A 22,856-nucleotide genomic window follows, 5' to 3' on the forward strand; every position below is an offset into this window, starting at 1 on the left:
TCTCCCTGCAGAATATTTTTACAGCGTTTTTAACCTTGAGTTCCAATGGGAGCCATTCATCATTCAGAACTTGAACTAGAGACAGAGTTTGAATTCTGCCAGACATAGCTTACTTGGTCAATTCTACAACAGTATACACCACCATAGGTTTGTATTGAATCAAAACTGTAACTGTTTCCAAGCTCTCCTCTGGCCAATTAATAATTTTAGAGACTATCCTTTAATAATTTCAGAAAGCATCAATGTGCTACATTGAAAACAATAAGAAACTATGAACTATGTTTGGTAACCTGAACTCCGCCATGAGAATTGTATTTCACGAGTATTTCTGAGCAACTGGATCAAACCACTTTCTAATCACCACACAACACATTCTCGAAACATAATTTAACAATCAGAGAAGGATGGCTAAGCGTGTAATCTAAAAACAGTCCTCATCATCACAAAATTCCATTTAGGACTGTATTTATACACACAATCAAATATTCAACATCTTTTTTTCTTTCTTCCTTTCAGGCAAATGTGCTGCATAAATTTTAATAACCTGTGAATAATTTATACACAATATTCTCTCCTCTTTCACATCCCTCTATTTCCAAAAAAGTCCTTCTTCTCTTTCACCCACCTCCTCATCTCTCACTAATTCAACAATCCATCCAATTATCAATTTCTGAATCTTTATGAATCCTTCCTCGTCTTCACTTCAAATATGTTTTATTTTGGAAAACTTTTTAAACAGACACAGCTCTGTTTATCCCACTCAACATACATCACACAGACACACACACACAGCCACACACACACACAGCGCCTGAGGTCTTAGTCACACTGCTCTTCTACTACAGTCAAATCTGAATCTGAAATCTTAATTGGTGCCAATGGAGTGATGGTTGTCTGTAAACAAAAGTGTGTGTCTATGTGTTGCAGCTGTAAAAGGAGGTGTGCTAAACACTACTAAGAAGCCTAATTTATACAATGTTCATCAAGCCATGTCAGGTTTAACTTACCTTAAGCCTTTTTTTAGATCACAAGCTCTGCATATTGCTATATTTTCGAGACAAATTATGCACACAGTTACTGACTGTGCAAGGAATTCCACACAACTGTTTCGCATAACAGCATGTGTTTAGTTGTCTGGCTATCACAAGAAAGACCAAGCTTAATCTTTTAAGACAGAACACTGGTCTGGGGAGTCTTCTATGTATTTTCTACTGCACAAGAGACGTAATCAATGAGCATAATTCAAATGACTGTATGCAATTGGATAGTCCTTCAACCAATCAGACCACAAGAGGCGTGATCAACGGGCATCGATCCATCTTTCTCTATCCGGCATTGTGTTAAACCCGCCAATAGCACAGGGCTTGTGAGCAGGACTGAATTCTGATGGGGTAAATGGTGCTAATGATTATTGGAGCCCCCTGGGATTTCAAGACAAGACATGTCCGTTTTTAAAATGCAAATCAAATGTTCATACGGAAGCATTGCATTAAATTGGTATAGCATGTTTTATGATTTTATATCAAATAATTTATTTATATTTACAATTATTATGCATGCATTTAAAATAATTAACTGTATAAAATATATTTTTTAATCATTTAAAAAATAATCTATTACATAAAATATATTTTTTAAACTTACTTTAAATGAAATATTACATTGTAATCCCTAAAATTCTGAACGAGATTACAAAAAGAAACTGTCCTTTAACTTCTTAATCCGCACCGGTTCGTGGGCGGGGCGTCTAACGCAAGTGGGCGTGTCTCTACTTATAATTACTTTTGTTTTATACAAGCTGTTCAATCAACTATCACAAACTATGCATCATTTGAAAGCTAAAACACTCAAGATTCATGTTCAGAACTCGTTTTTGCAATAAATACACCAGAGAGGAAAGGGTTAAATTAAATGCTAAAGCAGTGGCTATTTAAACATTAGCATAATGAACGCGGTACTCATCTTTCATCTCCTGACGTTCAGATCAGATCGGACGAATCCACGAAACAACAGCATACATGTCTGTGTAAGAGTCCACTCTTCAAAATGCATCCCACTTTTAATCCAAAACAACGAAAAATAAGGGGAAAAAACTAAAAATCCTCCGTTGTTTGCATAAGCGCTTTGTGTTAAGAGTAATCAATCATGTCCATTTTCAATGAAATAGCGATTGTAAGCCTTATTTTGACAATCTCCCCTGTACTGTGGACTGTTCCGGTTATATTAAACCCTCCCAGGTCTCTCTCCTTCAATCAAAAGCTGACTAGGACACATAAATAGAAAGGGAGCGCGTCACTGGGTGATACATCTGTCAGTCAAACTCGCCGGTCCTTTGTTGGATAAGCCAGTCAATGCCTAGCCAATGCATAGCCAGCATAGATTTGATTGATGGATGTAGTAACGAATCAAAAGACAATATTTTGCGTAGTTTCTGTAAGAGATGTCGTAAGAAGCATTGGTGAATACCTCATGCTTACTTAGCGTCGTCTTCAAGGTATTCATTAGTATCCAGCGCCTGCCAGTGTAAGAGCCTGCCAGCCGCACACACTTACCATACACAACGCGCAGACTAAATTAGAGACTGTTTTTATCAACTAAATGAGTTTTTTAACACTTGTAAATTCTGTAAATAGTTGTTTTAGTTATCAGGGCCTGCAAATGCATTATAATTAGCAGTTTATTGCAGATTTATTTGAATAAAAACTACTCTTTACTATTACACAAATGTTCTAATATAATTGGACTTTATTGAAAGGACGCCCAGTCTTTTTTGACATAAAAGCTTACAGAAGCTACATTTTTGAGAGAATCGTCCTCAAATTTTAATCAAAGCATGATCAGACATTCAGTTTTATATTTAGGTTATTTTCAGGGCATTAAAATTAAAATCTCATATTTTTTCCATAAGGGAATAATAAAAAAATAAAAACGTGAGTCACTTACATGCATATTTCCCCTTGTTTTAATCTGTCCCTATACTACTTTGAGTTATTATGACTTTTGGGTAACATAATTTGAAGTGTCTAGTTTAAAATAAGACCACATTTATGGATATAGACCATAGGGTTTAAGAGCTGCAGACATTTTTATTTGGGGTATGTCATTTTTTAATTTATTTCTTGGCGCAGGGCGAAGGTTAAGAGGTTAAATGTCTGAATGGAGTTACCACAGAATGATATCACTTGAAAAGATGCAGTCAGATTAAGTAAAATATAAATGCCTCTTATATAATTTCATATGCTGGAACATTTTACCACACAAGCACTTTTCTTAAACATAGCCTATGCATTAAGCTCTTCTATTTTCTTAAAAGATCACACACACCATCTCATGCAATCTATCACCTGAGAGAGCACAGGAGAGAGCGAGAGACTCAAAAATAATCTTAAAGAAAACAATGTCTGCAACTAATGGTTCTTTCTTTCTTTCTTTCTTTCTTTCTTTCTTTCTTTCTTTCTTTCTTTCTTTCTTTCTTTCTTTCTTTCTTTCTTTCTTTCTTTCTTTCTTTCTTTCTTTCTTTCTTTCTTTCTTTCTGTGATTGTGTTTAAGGCTAAATATTTTAATAGCTGTGTGATTTCACTATATGGACTTTTTTTTTTTTTTAAATGACAAGAAAAGAAGTGATTATCATCCATCTGTTCTCAAGCACACACACACACACACACACACACACACACACACACACACACACACACACACACACACACACACACACACACACACACACACACACACACACACAGCAGAAGCAAAACAGCCTGTAGCTTTGAACACATATCATCAGAGCGCTCAGGAGCTATGAAGACTCAAGTCAGCCAGTCTCCTGTGTTCCTGCTGTTACTATAGAGACAGCTTGCATCAGAATGGAACGAAGGAAGCATGTGAACCTTTCTGTGTGCACAGAACAGAACTCACATGCCAGAAACAGAAAACCCCTTCTGCTGCTGAAATAAGACACCGACTAAAAGCAGGCAATTCAGATAATTTCAAATTCACTGAAGAAGTTCAGCTAATTCCAATTCACATATCATAACAGAATAATAAATATTTACAAAATAACAGACATCATTACAGACAGGAATCCATGAAGGACTGTTTTTCCTATTACTGTGAAACTGCTTTGAAATTATCTTATATAAAGTGGGACATAAAGGAGACTTGACTAACAAAATGCACTAACCTAATGTCATCAGAAATGTTAAAAAAGTGGAAAATACCCTCGCTAGCCATTTTGTTAGATACACCTAGTACTGGGTCGGACCCCCTTTTGCCTCCTGAACTGCCTTAATTCTTTGTGCCATTTATTCAACAAGGTACTGGAAATATTTTTCAGAGATTTTGGTCCATATTGACATGATAGCATCACTTGTTGCTGCAGATCTGTCAGTGATTTGAGATCTGGTGATTATGGAGGCCATTTGAGTATACTACATTGATTGTCATGTTTTAAGAAACAGCTTGAGCTGTTGACTGATTTGAGCTTTGTGACATGCCTTTTTTAATAATGCTCAATGGTCCAAAGTGTACCAAGAAACACACGTGATCACTGGAGTAAGTAGTCTTACTGCGCTAATACTGTCAAATACACACAAGGTTAACATCGGTTATTATCTAAAGTCAAAGTAAAATCGTGTGTGTCCATTATATGACATGCAAGCAGGTCGTGAACACTTGTCCTTAAAGGGACAGTTCGCCTCTAAAATTATGTTAATAAAACAACAAAAGAGAAAGAGAAAATCACTCTGCTCTTGAATAACAAATAAAAAACTTTAATACATTAGCTTTTAATCAATGTATATTGTATATTGAAGACTATGTAGTTTTAATTTTAGCCTAAATTTATTCATTCAATTTCATACTTAAATTCTACTGTACATCTCTGAGCTCCCACTGTAAATCTTTATACACTCCTGAACAATATCTTGAAACCAGGGAATGCATTGCAAGTTTTACACATTTCGCACTAGTGGATCATAACCGGGTTGTAAGTGCTGGTTTAAAATGCCACAAGAAGAAACAGGAGCAAGAGACAAAAAATAGAGAGTAGGCAATTTATTGAAAACTGCATTTAAACTCAAACAGGCCGTTCATCAGCTGATCAAAAGTTTAAGACCATAGCCCAAAAATAAACGCACAACAGTACTAAAAGTGTCAAAAAAGGACTCAGTAGTGAGTAGCCCCACCGTTCTTGTTGATCACTTCAAAAACTCGTTTTAACATGCTTGATGCGACTGTTTCCAGGAGGCTGGTGGGAATGTTGCTCCATGTGGTGAAGATGGCTTCACGAAGGGCATCCACGGTCTGGAATTGACGTCCATTTTTGTAAACTTCCCTTGCCATCCATCCCCAAATGTTCTCAATGGGATTTAGATCACGGTAACACGCAGGATGGTCCAAAAGAGCAATGTTATTTTCCTGAAAGAAGTCCTTCGTCAGGCGGGCTTTGTGAATTGCAGCGTTGTCCTGTTGAAAGACCCAGTCATTACCGCACAGACGGGGGACCTTGGTCAAGAGGGATGCCCGCTGCAACAGATCCACATAGCCTGTCGCCGCTTGACGCCACTGCACAACCTGAAGCTCCATTTTCCCATTGAAGGAAAAAGCACCCCAGATCATGATGGAGCCTCCTCCACTGTGCCGCGTAAAAAACATCTCAGGTAGGATCTCCTTGTCATGCCAGTAACGTTGGAAGCCATCAGGACCGTCCAGGTTAAATTTTTTCTCGTCAGAGAATAAAACTTTCTTCCACTTTTCAATGTCCCATGTTTGGTGCTCCCTTGCAAATTCTAAACGGGCAAGTTTGTGTCATAGGAGGAGACGTGGCCTTTGAAGACGTTTTTTGTTCTTGAAGCCCTTCTCTAGCAGATGACGTCTTATGGTTGTTGGGCTGCAGTCAGCATCAGTAAGGGCCTTAAACTGAGTTGAGGATCGACATGTGTCTTCACGGACAACCCGTCGGATCCTGCGGCTCAGTGCAGGTGAAATCTTTTTGGGTCTACCACTTGACTTTTTTGTCCCATAACTCTCAGGATTTTTTAAGAAATGTAAAATGACTGTCTTACTGAGTCCAACCTCAGCAGCAATGGCGCGTTGCGAAAGGCCTTGCTTGTGCAGCTCAACAATCCTGCCACGTTCAAAGAGAGAAAGCCTTTTTGCCTTTGCCATCAGGAGATCTTGACAATATGTCTGCTTGAAGGACAATGACATGAAAGCCATATTTTTGTGCAGATTTTACCCTTTTATGGCTATGGTCTTAAACTTTTGATCAGCCGATGAACGGCCTGTTTGAGTTTAAATGCAGTTTTCAATAAATTGCCTACTCTCTATTTTTTGTCTCTTGCTCCTGTTTCTTCTTTTGGAATTTTGAAGCAGCGCTTACAACCCGGTTATGATCCACTAGTGTGAAATGTGTAAAACTTGCAATACATGAGTGTATATATATACTTTATATTTTACAATACACTAGGAATATTTTAAGTAAAGTTTTAAGTTTAACGGTTTAAGGTTTTTCAAGTATTTGAAATAAAATAAAGAAAGAGTATTGTAATACAAAAAATTTCTCCTTGATCTCTTTTTGTTCCTGTCACCTAAGAATTGAATAGCAAAAAACCGAACTGAAATGAAAACGTGGTTAAAAACAGAGGTATGTATTGAACCATGGACTAACTGTATTGTTGCATCCCTAGCGCCAATGATGTGCTGAACACACCCTGTTTTCAGACTAGCACGCCTATGGGCGAACAGATGGGTGCGAGTGCATTTGCTATTTGACGACATGGCGCTGGACGTAAAAATGATAACTGCGTCAGGCTGAAACTAGCAAAAAAAAATACTTGCGTCGCACCTGGCATCACATTGCGCCGCGTGTATGATAGGGCCCCTAGAGGGGCATCAGAGGTACTAAAACACATATTACTAATCTGAATTCAACATTTTCCCCAAGCAATAGTGATGAAAAAGAGAAAAAAATTCTAAAGATCGGCATGCTCATAACCTATAAATCATCTACAGCTCATCCATTATTTAGCTATATGTGCAAGAGAATTAAAGAAACCTCATACATCATAATTATCCAGGACTTGTGTGGGGAAAAAATGGTTTCTCAGCTGGATGAACTACCATGGCATATGGTCCTACAGAGAACAAATGGGCCACATAATATGAATGACCCCATATGCCTCATGCTTTTGTGAGTCTGTGTGTGTCTAGAGCAAAAACAGAAGAACAGAAGCTTATGTTAGTTTGTTCAGCTGCTCAGTAAGGAGAATGACCCTTTGGGAAGGAACCACACCAGAATACTTGCCCTGACAAGCACAGTACTCTGTCCTCTCAATGTAGTTCACAAATAATTATACAAACACGGACACAGAAACCACTCTCAGGATACAGATTTGCTATTATAACTGTACGCACTTTGCCCTCAAAAATCTAGATTTCTTGTATTGTTCTATCTTTACTTTAAAAGCCTTGCTCAATTTCAAATAGCCAATGAATATATCCATAGTTACAAGAAATACTGAACGTTTAGATTTTATTTACATTGTCAGTGTGAAAGCAGCAGTTGTGTCACTGCTTTGCTCACATATTGCTTATGTCTATGGAATGAAATAGGTCGTACTATGTGTTTTTTCATGTTTTGAGTTCACACTTTCTTTTACGATCTTGTGTTTCTCTGTGAGGTAGTGATTAGTGATTTTCTGCATGTATTTACTCTGCGTGAGTCTAGCATCTGTTCTGTCTAATTAGCCACCAGGAGACGGATGAAGAGAGAGACAAACAGAGAGAGTAGAGGAGAAACAGAGAGAGAAAGAGAGGGAGTTGAGAGTGGAAGAAAGTAGGAAGAGAACACAACAGGGTGGAAAGGAAAGTGGAGTAATGCATAAAGAAAGTGGCTGAGGAAATAAAGAAGAAAAGAGAAAGAGAGCAAGAAGTGTGACAGATAATCATAGGGGTCCGAAAAACATACACAGAATTATTAAAGGGATAGTTCACTCAAAAAAATGAAAATCCTGGCATTATTTGCTCACCCTCATGTCGTTCCAAACCTGTGTGATTGTATTTCTTCAAAGGAACACAAAAGAGGAATTATGCTCGTTATTCTCTTCCATGCTATTAGTCTCCATGGGGACTGATGCTTTTAAGCTTCAAAGACACCATAAAAGTATCATAAAGTAGTCCATGTGACTCATGCATAATAATCCACGTCATCTGAAGCTGTAAGATAGCTTTTTGTGGTAAACTGATAATCTTACCCTCCAGTGGGCTGTCAGAGAGAACTGGTCAGAGAGAACTGGATGAGGTCTGTTTATGAAAAAAACAGTTCGGAGAACTTCATCAATTGACTCTCTGAAAAGACTTTACTCAAAAGAACAATTCACCAGTTACAGTGTATGATTCATATAAGATTCAGATCGATTTACTCACAAATCATACATCACCGTATATGGACTACATTTACTAAAGACTACTTCTTTGGTGCTTTTTGAGGCTTAAATTAAGAATTTTGCTGCTCACTCTGTTCCATAGAAAAATAACAATGAATGAGGATTCATTGTTATTTTTCTATGGAACAGAGTAAGCAGCAAAATTCTTAATTTACTAATTTTGTGTTCCAAAGACATATAGATTTGGAACAACATGAGGGTAGGTACATTTTTTTAATTGTATTATTTAGAAAAACTATTCCTGTAAGATCCACAAATACATCTGGACCCACTTTATATAAGGTGGCCTAAACTACTACTAACATTTTAATTCATATTTTGATATAATGCACTTATTGTGTAGCCCGACAAGCCAGACCCACATTAAGATGTTTGGTCTGGAAACTCACCATTAACAGGGCTCAATCCGAGGGGCGGGATAAACGGTTGTCTTTCAAACTCCCTCTGTGATAGGATAGCGCTACAAGCAACCAGAGCAACGCTCGTTGATAGATTAAACATTCGCTGTATCCGGTCGGCAAAACTCCGAACACATCTTCCCCTTTTTAAGAATGACTTCAGTGCCGTTCTTTGTTCTTTTCTCATAGAAAAGCTCAACTCTAAGTCTTCCAGAGTCGCTTGTCAAAGCTGATTCGAAAGACCCCCGTTCACCAGCCGCCGTGTTTACTACAAACACGCATAGACAGTAAAAGCACACAAGCGCAACTCTGCCATTACTGTGTTAAGCCCCGCCCACTGACTCTATACATGATGTGATTGGCCCGACCAGAGTTTGGTTTTTACAGCTCAGACGTGTATTGAGAGTTGCTAGATGATACTTGTGGCAGATAAGATTTGCTGCTGCTAGGGTGCGTCTAGATTTCTAGGCTACTTATTGTGTTCATACTAGGGATGGAACGGTATGTAAATTTCATATCACGATTATAATACCAAATTATCACGTTTATCAATATTATCACGGTTTTGTTCAAATGAGATAGTGTTCAAAAAGAACAGATGCACACACTGAAAACATTTAAACAAGTTCTATATTTGAAAATCAACAAACAACAAATAAATCAAGCAGCTCTATGCCCATTTGTAAAGCAAGATTATATTCTGTGCGATTTCCTTCCTTATATTGGCCGTCGTCAATAGCACCACATAATGCATAAATAATAATTTGGTGTAAATATAATCGCTAATATTATCTACATGTTACATATAAATATGTTCAAGCAATATTCTTATCAGTGTCCTATATCAGCTATGATGCATTTAAATCTAGCATGTTTATGAGCCCAAACAGTATCCCAGGAAAATAAATCAGAGATTAAATATATCCATATTTTCATATGATTTGACAGTTTATTTTATTAAGTATCAAAAATCCAAAAGTTGTGCATTATACCCGACACCTAGATGAACACTTTACAGTCAGTTTTATACAAACGCGCATAACAATGTTGTATGTAACTTTAGAGACGGTCCTTTAGAGACGAATCTCGAACGTCAAGCCAACTTTATGCCAGTCATATCAGATGCACTATGGTTCTGTGGTGTTTTTTTTTTTTTAATTTATTTTCGCTGCTGAAATAGAACAAAAACCACAGTATGCTGAATGAATCTCCTGCGTACATCGCACGTTCATCTCTGCTTTGAACATTCAGTGAGTGAGAGCGCGCTCTGAACAAAACTCCGGCTAATCTGAACGCATCTGATTATTAGACATTGCATTCATAAACTCAATAGAAACACGTGTGATAGGTGGTTAAAATGCACAACGTGATTATAACAGATGGCTTTTGAGAAGCCTTTAATAAGTAGGTGACTATAGATAGCAACAGTGACTAGTGTGAGAGTATGTTACACGACGCCACAGCCGAAATACACCAAAGAAACAGCGGGTGTTATGTCAAGCCCTGATTATTATTCCTTAAATGTCATCCTAGTCGTGTCTGAACGTGTTCGTTTGTCTTTGGCTCAAGTTTCCCGTTATTATTTCCCAGACATAGTTTTGGTATTGAGGTCAAAGTCCACTTGCCTTGCGTTCGCAAATCTTCACAGATTTGAAGTGTTTCCCCTATTACAGCGACTTTCTTCTGACATGTTCTGCTGCAGACAGGGTGACCAGAGCATCTTTGATTAATTTTCCCTCAAGACTTTTGTAAAAGCCAAAATATGGCCACACCTCAGATTTGGTCCTTTTAGAAGGCTGAATCTCCCGGTGCTGTCACTACCTTCTGTAATTTCTTCTCATTTGGAAAACAGCGTTGCGTACTGCGCGCGCCAGCACCAGACTGGATAGGATTTATCGCAACCTTTCAAAATCGTGATTATCACTGACGGTTTTAATGATAATTAAATTGTATTACTAACCGGCAGTACATTTTATCGTGGTTTATCGTGAAACCCGAAATCATTTAATCCCTAGTACATACATGTTTTTACTTTGCACTTACATTTTTTAAAATACCTGCATGTAATTACATCTGTAATTAATTTCTGTAATTACATTTATAATTACACTGTTGACCCTTCCCTTACCCCTAACCCTACAGCCTTAAACTTACCCACAAACCACACCTGTCCCTAACTTTACCAGTATCCAACCTCAATATCAGCAAAAGTGTTTCGCAATACAATATGAACACTACACTGTAAAAAAATATTTAGAAAAAAAGTTACCTGGTTGCCTTAAAATTTTGAGTTCATTGAAATTAAAATTTTGAGTTAATACAATGAACATTTTTTGAGATTCGACAGCCTTTATTAAAATATTATTAAAAGATTTTGTAAGCATATTGGGCAATTATGTGTGTGTTATTTCTGATGACGCAGTGAAACATGCCAAATTGTGCTATTTTCATGATTTATCACATTTTTTGTGTGGTTCAGGTCTGGACTTTGACTTGGCCATTCTAACACCTGGATATATTTATTTTTGAACCATTCCATTGTAGATTTTGCTTTACGTTTTGAATCATTGTCTTGTTGAAAGACAAATCTCCGTCCCAGTCTCAGGTCTTTTGCAGACTCCATCAGGTTTTCTTTCAGAATGGTCCTGTATTTGGCTCCATCCATCTTCCCATCAATTTTAACCATCTTCCCTGTCCCTGCTGAAGAAAAGCAGGCCCAAACCATGATGCTGCCACCACCATGTTTGACAGTGGGGATGGTGTGTTCAGGGTGATGAGCTGTGTTGCTTTTACGCCAAACATAACGTTTTGCATTTTTGCCAAAAAGTTCAATTTTGGTTTCATCTGACCAGAGCACCTTCTTCCACATGTTTGGTGTGTCTCCCAGGTGGCTTGTGTCAAACTTTACACAACACTTTTTATGGATATCTTTAAGAAATGGCTTTCTTCTTGCCACTCTTCCATAAAGGCCAGATTTTTGCAGTATACGACTGATTGTTGTCCTATGGACAGAGTCTTCCACCTCAGCTGTAGATCTCTGCAGTTCATCCAGAGTGATCATGGGCCTCTTGGCTGCATCTCTGATCAGTCTTCTCCTTGTATGAGCTGAAAGTTTAAAGGGATGGCCAGGTCTTGGTAGATTAGCAGTGGTCTGATACTTCTTCCATTTCAATATTATCGCTTGCACAGTGCTCCTTAGGATGTTTAAAGCTTGGGAAATCTTTTTGTATCCAAATCCGGCTTTAAACTTCTCCACAACAGTATCTCGGACCTGCCTGGTGTGTTCCTTGTTCTTCATGATGCTCTCTGCGCTTTAAACGGACCTCTGAGACTATCACAGTGCAGATGCATTTATATGGAGACATGATTACACACAGGTGGATTCTATTTATCATCATTAGTCATTTAGGTCAACATTGGATCATTCAGATATCCTCACTGAACTTCTGGAGAGAGTTTGCTGCACTGAAAGTAAAGGGGCCGAATAATTTTGCATGCCCAATTTTTCAGTTTTTGATTTGTTAAAAAAGTTTGAAATATCCAATAAATTTAATTCCACTTCATGATTGTGCCCCACTTGTTGTTGGTTCTTCACAAAAAATTACAGTTTTATATCTTTATGTTTGAAGCCTGAAATGTGGCAAAAGGTCGGAAAGTTCAAGGAGGCAGAATACTTTTGCAAGGCACAGTATATATATATATATATATATGGGCGGCAGTGGCTCAGTGGTTCATGTAGGTTGTCTACAAACCAGAAGGTTGGTGGTTCAATCCCCGGTTCCACCTGACCAAGTGTCGAAGTGTCCATGAGCAAGACACCTAACCCCAGCTGCTCCCGACGAGCTGGATGGCGCCTTTCATGACTGACATCGCCGTCGGTGTATGAATGGGTGAATGCGAGGCAAAAATGTAAAGCGCTTTGGATAAAAGCGCTATATATAAATGCAGTCTATATATATATATATATATTGATGTAAGTACATAGTAGTTAAGACCACCTAATATAAAGTGGAGCCATGCATCTCTTAGAAAACACAGGTCCTAAGCAATTCCAGGTCTAAGGCCCCACCACACCAACTATGCACCCTTTTACCTTTAACTCTATTTTTGCGGTCTCTTTTTCAAAACACTTAACCTTTTATTGTACATTTGTAAATAATCTGTAGGTCGAATCCTCATGTAACGCAATCTATTTTACAATAAATGAACTGGCCCCTTCTTTTTTCTGAAAGGTACTTTGGCCAGAAAGCAGTCATCATTCATTGACACTGTATGTGTGCCATTTGCATCCGTTTTGTGTTGATCATGAGCTACACTTACCGGCACACTGTAATTTTCCAGTATATCCTGAGTCTGGCAGGAGAGGGGCTGCTGCTGCACTCACTGTGTTGGCTAATAAGTGTGGAGTTTGTGTGGAAAAAAGAAGAGGCTCTGAGAAGTTTGGCCAAATTCCTTTTCTGTCTCTTTTTTCCCCCTCCTTTTCTGCTCCGCTGGGGAAGCTGTGTTTCATTATTAATTTATTACTGACAACTTTAAGTTTAACTTCACTCCGCTGCTAGCATTTTATGCATGCTCACTCTAACTATACTGACTCTTTCTGCTGTATCTTTCTCTAACTCTGGGCAGTTTTAAGCTACTGACGAATGTGCAGTACTAAAAGAATGATGGGGGGGGGGGTGCACAGATGTAACAATGTTAAAACCTTAATGTTGATAATAAAATATAATTAAAATATGAATACATTTGATATGATCTATATAGGCTTCTGAGTATTCTGGGTACTGGGGTCCAAAGCGGCTGCTTAACTTATTGTTAAGTCTGCCCCGAGAACACGTACATACACATGAGAGAGAAAGTCTTTGATATTTAGTATTTCTTTTCATTAAAATACGGTGAAACACCCTGAGAGGCTTCTGGATGTTTTACACCACAATGCTCTCATGACTTTACTAAGGAGGGAGGGTGTGCAGATCATATTATACTATGGGGCTGTTGAATGCTTGATTCTGGAGAAGAAAATGAAAATATGAATATATGAAAATGAGAAGGAAAAACAGAGCACTTTAAGAGAGACGTAAGGACTGTCATTCTGTTTTTCTGTGCAGAGACCATCCAGTGGGCAATCTCACAGCTCAGTGGACTGCACAGTGACTTTTAAAACTAATAACAGTCCACAAACAATCACAGCACAGGCAGACAGGCATTCAATTTCAGAAGAAAGATAAAAATACTTGCATTCATTTTCTGGTGTAGAATGCAGGTCACACGTACACAGTTTCCTTCATGGCTGCTATAGTGTTACATTGCGACTATACTGTAAGTGAGCAGCGAAACTTGACACACAAAAAACTATAACGATCCCACTGTACTAAAAAAAAAGCATTGCATGCTTAGTGTAAACAGCTTTGTTCATTACAATGGGAGCAATTTCGTTTTGCCACACCACTTCCTGCAAGTGATTCTTCTTTACAGAAGAATATTTACATGCATTCTCATAAATCGAATGGCATACATAAACAGCTTGAATCTGGCAGTAAATTAAACTGTATAGCCAGACCCAAACAGAACCTTTGTGTGCAGAACTTAAAAAAAAAAAGTCCAGAAAGCTCCACCTATTAATGCCGCCAGATGTTAACTACATCTTATTCACTAGACATCCTCTTGTCCACAATGTGTGTGTTTAATAAATATTTTGACTAATCTGCTTATTCTTTCTGCTAACCACACTACAGTCTGAAGTCTCAAAATGTATACCTTATACATCATAGACACAATCTCCATGTGTACAGCTTTGGTTCAACTTTTGTTGTCCAGTGTGTGAGCATTGTTGTGAATGTGGTTTTTATGTGCTGCAGAGCAGGAACCTGCTGAAAATCAGTTTTATACTGAGCCAGGGCGGATTGTCCTTAATTTTTCCTGTTTTAAAAATAAATAAAATAAAAACTTTGAACGATTTTGTCCATCGAAGTAGAATTAGGGAGTGGATCTCACTCAAGGGAAATAACACAAATATAGACTGACAATTTCATTCACTTGCCGTCCAATCACTCCATCCACACGGACACAGACAGCATCTGAACTGAAGCACAGTTAAAGGAGAGGGAGAAACATTCACTCTGCAACTAAAATAACCCTCCATTTGAAATGTTAATTATAGACTTGCTGAGTGTTTTGGCTTGTGTGTGTCTGGATTGACCTCTTATTGGATATCTCAGATGGCCAAGGTCATTTAATTAGTCTGTTTGTATCTGTGCATGTCAGCATTCTCTCTGTGTGTTGAATCTTTTATAAGTGTGTTAAGGCAAAGAGCTTGTGGTGAACAACAGTTCAGATAGCATTCCAAGGACCAGTTCATGGCAGGGCCCCTCTCTAACTGCCGGTGTGGAAGAAGATGTGTTACACTGTGATTGGATCTTTGGTGAATGAACATAAACAAATGTTCAGCAACATCAGATAAGATGCTAAGACAACTGCCAGACACCCAGGGCAGGAAGGGGGACCTTCTGCACCCACAACCACCAAGGAGAGGACTTCTCATTCGACAACAGGTTGACTAACCACCAAACTCTTTCCTAAGGTTTAGGCAAGAACTGCAATAAAAATGCCTTCAGTACCTCCTGGATGCAGCAGCAGTGGACAGAGATTTATCTAAATCCATTCATACATATGTTTGGAGGCCTTAAATTGATATAAACTGCAACACATCCACTTCATCTTCATGCAAAGAGCAGTTTATGTTAATGGGTATTGACTTATAACACAACAATTCACGGGACAGACCTATTATTCTTATCTTTATCTGTCTTTATCTGTTCCTTACGATGCCTTTAATAATTTGAAAGACACTGTTTTAAGTACTTTATGCTATGCAAATGAGTTGCACACTAGGGTGGGCAACAACGTGGCTACTTCAAACACCAGTGGCCAATCACACTACAGATTTGGAAAGGTGCCAGATTCCAATCTCCTCCTCATCTAAAAAGAATAAAAAAGTCCCCCGGGTAGACACACCCTTGTTTTGCATTTCCAACTCAACGGGGAAGGAGACACTAACAGACACACCACATGCTGAGTTTCTGACCAGACAAGGAAAGAGACTACACAATAGTTGAGGTTAAGCTTTTGCTATAAAAAAAAAAAACTTTTATATTGCTTTTGGCTGCACTCTAGCTGCGAAAGCTGCCCCAGCATTGAGGGACCTCAACTGATCATTATGGTTCCTCCAGTCCACAAAGGACATTGCCTGTCCCACACGACACAGCCAGCCTGCAAAGGACCCTGTAAAGATTAAACTAACCCAGCTAGTCTACTTTTTAAGGACACTATTGGTGCAACCTAGGTTCAGCATCCTCCAGCCTAGCATAACAACAACTACAACTACTCGTTTTGCTACAATTAGTTCAACAGCTTTGCATTTATCCATTCTGTGTTCACATAATTTATTTGTTATTATTGTTTAATTCCATACCTTCCTTTTTGGATTTTAGTTTATTATCTTTTAGCAGTTCATATTCATTATTAGTATTAGTAATAGCTGTGGTATTTACTCTTGCATTTCTAATGTTAATATATGTTTTATCACACCTGTATCTTCCTTTTGTTGATGATAAAATACTCTACTAGATGTCCAGAGTCTTACAAATCCTTACTAAATCAGCTGACCAACTGCCTCCAGTTTACACTAACTAAGTGTTCTTATTTTGTTAAGATGGTGTTCTTGACTGGTGCCCCGTACTCAAAAGTGGGAGAGTGGTCATTTTATACACTCAAGCTATCACACCTTCAGTGAGGTTATCAAAAATCACTACATCATCAGTGACTTGAGTAGAAAACAACACCATCATGCTAAAACTAACTCCTGATCCTCAGTCTTGGTGTGAGTGTACTGTATGTCTGCTTATGTATTTGTGAACCTTCTAAGGCCCTCACAACGACATTCAAATGTCCTATGACTTTAAAAGTTGTTTGTGAATTACAGGATAAGTACAGGATAAAAAATGTTTTTTCACAAAAATGTTGCATTATTAGTTAAAATAAGGGTACCTCATATATCCATGTTTTTCAAACAGTGGGATCTCTAATTCTTCAAAGAAAAACATTTTTTGTTGAGGAAGTTAATTAAAAAAATAAGCATTATGATTTTTAGTAGCTTTGGCTTATTTTACTGCTTATGTTGTCTTATTTTAAATCAATTTAAGCCATCTTGAGGTCTCCTTTGATGTTTGCTGAGGCCCTCTGTTTGAGAACTACTCTAATTTAGATCCAGAATCTAAAGTTCATTGTAAGGACACAAAGCCTTTTCAAGCATGGAAAATTCACTTCCCTTTTTGCAGTATGTGAATTGCAGGCCTCACCTTTACTTTTTCCTGCAGCTTTCCCAGGCTGACAGTGCTTTCTATGATGCGTGTGAGTACGCCCTGCTTGTCTTTCTCTAGAGATGAAGCCTGAGGATGAAGAGAGGGAACAGGAAGGGTTACACAGCTACAGGGAGGCAGACAGACAGGAAGAGGAGGGACATTTAAGATATACATAATTGAAGAGAAGTCACAGGGGCAAGAGCCGGGAAAAAGAGAGAGACATATGCCAGTTACTTTGATAAAAGTGTGAAAGGAGCAAAGCAAGAGCAGCAGAGCAAATCTTTAAAAGTTTGACTACTTATGGGTACCAATATTCTGTTGAGTACAAACATTTCCCCGAGTGGTAGTGAGGCTCACTGTCTGTAAAAAGAGGAGTATGAAACTTTCATAATCCCTTAGCTTAAGGCTCTGCCCTAAACACAAAAACTGCCGTGGAAATGATTTGATTGAGGGTTTGAATGTAAACTCCTAAGGCAGAAGAATTCAGGGAATATGGAGTGTCCTTGGCTAAAACATGCTTTGTATCTTAACATAAACTATGTGAAGAAACGCATTTGTGGCATGTGAACTGTGCTTATTTTAGCACAGCAATGTTGATGATTCTCAAAAAGCAAGTTTTCAGCCATATTTAACTGCTATCATCCACAATCTTTCAGCCTTAGAAGTTAAGGCTGGTGAAGAAATTCTCAGTTTGATTGAGCTGCTGCTGGAGAGCACAGATAAGAACTAACCAGAGATCAAAACATATAGAGACAGAGGGCTTTGGGCCACACCCACAGCGAAACAATCCAACACTTTTCATTGAATTTGTATTGCATGAAGTGGTCGCCTTGTCTTTTCTTACTTATAATGAATGCGATGTAAGTCGCTTTGGATAAAAGCATCTGCCAAAATGCATAAATGTAAATAATAAAAAACAGAACAATGTCTAAAAGCTGATGTTACAAGGTGAACAGCAAACAAGCTAAAAAAACACATAACTACGCTTTTATAAGCTGTCGACCCCCAAAAACGAGCGTTTAAGGAAAAAAGTGGATACAGGCATTAAGACGTGAAGCTTCAACAGGAAGAATGGGTACATTTTGGGATCCTGACACTCAGTAAGCCTCAGTATGCCTACGTGTAAACATTTGGTCAAATATCCAAATGTCAGTTTTATATATTATATTTCCTGTCGCTGACTACGTTCCCCATCCCGTGGGTGTAGTTTTCAGTGTAATTCAACGTCGCACTCTGTCTCTATTGCATGTATGCACTTTTATGTCTTTAAACGCTTATTTTTTTGGGTCAACAGCTTATAAAAACCTCTGAGTTTTTTATATTGTTTTCTGTATACCTTGTCAGATTTTTGCAATAAGTCAGAAATGGCAAGGAGGTCGCTTCCCACAATAGAAAGTCAATGGAGAAGGTTGGTTTGTTTTCCCCCTCGGTGGGCGTGGTTTTCTGATGAAGTCGCTCTGTTTCTATGGTGATGTAAACAGATAGCAGCTCACAAAGCTTATGTGCAAGTTTCTGTAAAAGTACCATGTGCATGAGCTGGTCTCTTTCATGGGTGGTTTTTTCTGCCAGTGTGACAATGTTGGCAAGGTACTGATGAGCGATGAGCTCTTTCTCTAAAGAGTCTTCAACCTGTTGCTTCAGGACACATATACGCCTCTGAGCCTTCCTGAGGAGACAGAGAGAGAGAGTGAGATGATTTTTGAACTTGAACTTGATTTTTTTTCATTTTGAACTTGGTATTCTACAAAAATCACAACAATTTTCAACATTAAAAATAATAAGAAATGTTTTTTAAACAGCAGTTCAGCATATTTCTGAATGATTTCTAAATGATAGTGTGACACTGAAAACTGGAGTAATGATGCTGAAATCAGCTTTACCCTCACATTAATAATTACATTAAAACATTAAAATAAGAAAACAGTTATTTTAAATTGGAACAATATTTCACAATATTACTGTTTTTGATCAAATAATTATAGCCTTGGTGACCATAAGAGACTTCTTTAAAAATATACAAAATATTACATATCCCAAACTTTTGAAAGTAAGTGTATGACCAAAATTAAAAATGTATGTTACGTCACAATACGTTAAAAAAGGTTGGGGTAATTATTATAGCATACACTGTACATTTACATCAGCTCAGCCTCTTCTCCATGCAAGGTCTCTCATTGATTTCTACCATTTAATGTATTCCTTATTTTTGCCTTTATAAGCTGCCAATTGAGTGGCCTAAATCTTTCAGCAAGCAGTCCTTGTGCATCAGAGTTAACCGGTATTGGTTGTTTGCTTGATTTAGAGTTTCTTTTTCATCTCTCCTTTAACACAGCTGCTGCTATTACACATCCTGTCTGTTCTCTTTCTGTTTCTGCAGCCCTCTGGCCAAAATAATCTGCTTCTGCTTCTGTTTCTATGGCCTATTACTCATCCTGATCTACCTCCTCCCAGCTAAACATGCTCTTGCAGTCAGAAACATCAAATCTCAATATTGCCACTTTAAACAGACTACTAAAATGAAATGTTTCACAATATTTCCCTGAGCAGTTTTCTTCACCTAGACTGACAAAGGCCAGAGGGTGCATCTCATTCCAAAAGCAGAGTTTTGGTATCAAATCATAGTTAGTTGATCTTAATCCAGCCATCCATTCAACATTAGCCAGAATAAACAGACTGAGCACACAAGGCTTTGAGAATATTGCATAAGTGAGACTCTTCCATACACACTTCACCTATACATACACACCAGAGAGAGTGAGAGAGACACACAAAGAAAAGAAATATCGGCAGATATTAAAAACATCTTCTGCATGTTTGCATTTATATGTGTATGTGTGCACCTGTTAGCTTGCTGTGAAAGCTGTAGCTCTGTTTCCATGTGTTTGAGATCTGTGTTAAGGTTGCTTTTGTCCATAAGCAAAGTCTTTTTTTCTGCCTCCAGCGCACTCACACGAGCCAACAGCTCTTCAACCTCACAATTCTTCACCCTCTCATGATCCTGCAGCTGTCTGAAATGCAAACATACTCAATTCAAGGTTAAAGCATTCAGTATATTCACCTTTACAAACGGACGGAGTAAACAGCAGTGCTATTCCAAGTTGCTTCACTAATCTTTAAGTTGTGCTTCCTGATATGCTGTCTTGGAATAAACTGACACAAGTGTTCAGTTGATGATGCATGACTAGCAGTTATCCATGATTCTTATTAATTATTCAAAAAGTAGAATTATTATTTATTCAAAAACTATTTTCAAAAGCACTTTTAATCTATTTTTAATGAAGAAATAAACCACAGGATGACTTTAAAAGAACTTTGGTAAAAGGATATTTTATTGTATTCAAACACTCATGTATTTTGTATGTTTAGAGCAACATGAACTGTCCATATGTATGATTGTGTGCGAATTTGTGTCCTTGTGTGTGATGAGTACATCTGTGCCACAGTATTTCCATTCATTCTATCTGTTCTTTTGTTAACTCACTCACACAGACAGTGTATAGGGTGAGAATGTGTAGGCTGTTTTTTCCCCACAATTGTCTGCTTAAGAAATGGAAAGAAGTTATTTTCTCTCCTTTTATCTTTCTCTAGGTTAATTCCAAAATTAATTACATAACCTTGAAAAACTTAAATTATGTTTTTGAAAAACTCTGGTGTTACTGGAGTGAAGTATTAGCCTGACGTGGTCATACTCGATTCTAGTCAGAATATGAGTCTGAAACTGCTCCATTGGGATGTAATTATAGGGTGTGTTTCAACCGAACCAGGAAAGACATCAATTGGATAGACCTACAACCAATCAGAGCAACGAAGCGATGCATAACATTAGTTGTCAAATGTCAACAGAACTCAACTGCGCTGTGTTGCCAAGTCTGCGTTTTTTCCGCGGGTTGTTTTCCATATCCTCGGGTTAAAGCGACTTCAATTATGTCATATTTAGACACGAATTTGAATTTTAGCAGGCAACCGTGGCAAAATAACACACATTTAACCCCCAAACACCATTTTTTCAGGAGAATTCCCCCCAAGAAGCTATTGTTTAGGGATAGTAGTTGGCGGGTTTTGTTGTAAAAACTGGGCAACCCCGTCTGCACGCATGCTGAAATAAACGATCTTTGCCGGTGTTGTAAAAAAAAAAAGAATTCAATGATACACAGAGTACTTACCAACACGATCATCATTTCAGAGAAATAGTGAAGGTGAATGCATATACAAACAAGCTCTTTGTTTAGGATTTTAACAAATACAATCCAAGCGCCTTTGATGACATTCATGATTATGTTAGTTTACTATCCGTCTGTTATCGTCTAAAGCCCACCCTGAAAATTTCAATGGTCCAAACAGTTTCTGTTCAGGCATAATTACTCCTCTATGAATCAAGTCCAGAGCGAACTGCCCGAGCTCAAATGTTTTGGCCGCGGCTGAGTTCAGCTGGCATCCAGGCTAGTGAAGTATATTATAGATAACACACACCTACTAAAAAGAATCTACAGCAAAATGTTTTAAAATACATTTATTTGATATTATGTATAGTACATATCCATTAACATATTTACTGACATATCGCTTGAGATTTACTGATATTGATATTTGTGGGTTTTAAACAAACAATTCTTTCAATGCATAAGGAGGATCAGCGACTGGTGTGCTGTGCATTTGTCATTATTTGTGATTCTGTGTGTTTTTGTACCATTTTGTACAAGCCTGGATTTTCTATTTCTTTATTATGAAAGCACGTCGGTGGAAAAGAAGTTCATCTTTATATATTATCAGTAAAATCAGGCGTCTGTATATGAGATATGAGCAGGTCTTCAATTAGCAGCAGTGCAGCTTAGTCCTTAAAGGGACAGTTCACCTCTAAAATTATGTTATTAAAAAAACAAAAAAACTTTAATACAGTAGCTTTTAATCAATGTGGTATATTGAAGACTATGTAGTTTTAATTTTAGCCTACATTTATTCATTTAATTTCATACTTAAATGCTACTGTTCATCTCTGAGCTGCCACTGTAAATCTTTCTATTTCTATTTCCATATATATATATATATATATATATATATATATGGAAATAGAAATAGAAAGATTCACAGTGGCAGCTCAGAGATGAACAGATTAATATATATATATATATATATATATATATATATATATATATATATATATATATATATATATATATATATATATATATATATTATACAACTGGGAATGTGTAGAAGGTTTTTTTAAGTTTTAAGTATAAGTAAGGGTTTTCAAGTCTTTAAAGTAAAATCAAGAAAGAGTATTGCAATAATAACATTTTCTCCTTTTTCTGTTCCTGTCGCCTAAGAATAGAATAGAAAAAAAACGAACAAAAAAACGTGGTTAAAACGAGGTATGAATTGAACCGTCGACTAACTGTATTGTTGCATCCCTAATATTATATATACATATACATACATACACAGTATTTAAATTAGGGCTGTCTATCAATTTAAATATTTAATCGCGATTAATCGCATATTGTCGTGAGTTAACTCGCGATTAATCACAATTAATATGCGTTTACGTTTTTAATACTATATATACAGTTAGGAAAATAAGTATTTGAACACCCTGCTATTTTGCAAGTTCTCCCACTTAGAAATCATGGAGGGGTCTGAAATTGTCATTGTAGGTG

At 37.5% G+C, this 22,856-nt stretch overlaps 1 protein-coding gene across 3 annotated transcripts in view; it reads right to left on the minus strand.

The window, feature by feature from the left end:
- Positions 1-22,856, minus strand: part of cep89 (centrosomal protein 89) — a 137,092-nt gene that overhangs the window by 45,079 nt on the left and 69,157 nt on the right. For all 3 annotated transcript variants that reach the window (XM_067439805.1, XM_067439813.1, XM_067439818.1), the window contains 3 exons: positions 20,040-20,207; positions 18,724-18,865; positions 17,197-17,286 (listed from right to left, as the gene is read on the minus strand). In XM_067439805.1, the coding sequence (XP_067295906.1) occupies positions 17,197-17,286; positions 18,724-18,865; positions 20,040-20,207 (400 nt within the window). The remainder of the gene's footprint in view (positions 1-17,196; positions 17,287-18,723; positions 18,866-20,039; positions 20,208-22,856) is intronic.

Source organism: Pseudorasbora parva, chromosome 1, assembly GCF_024679245.1.
Source record: "Pseudorasbora parva isolate DD20220531a chromosome 1, ASM2467924v1, whole genome shotgun sequence".
NCBI lineage: Eukaryota > Metazoa > Chordata > Actinopteri > Cypriniformes > Gobionidae > Pseudorasbora > Pseudorasbora parva.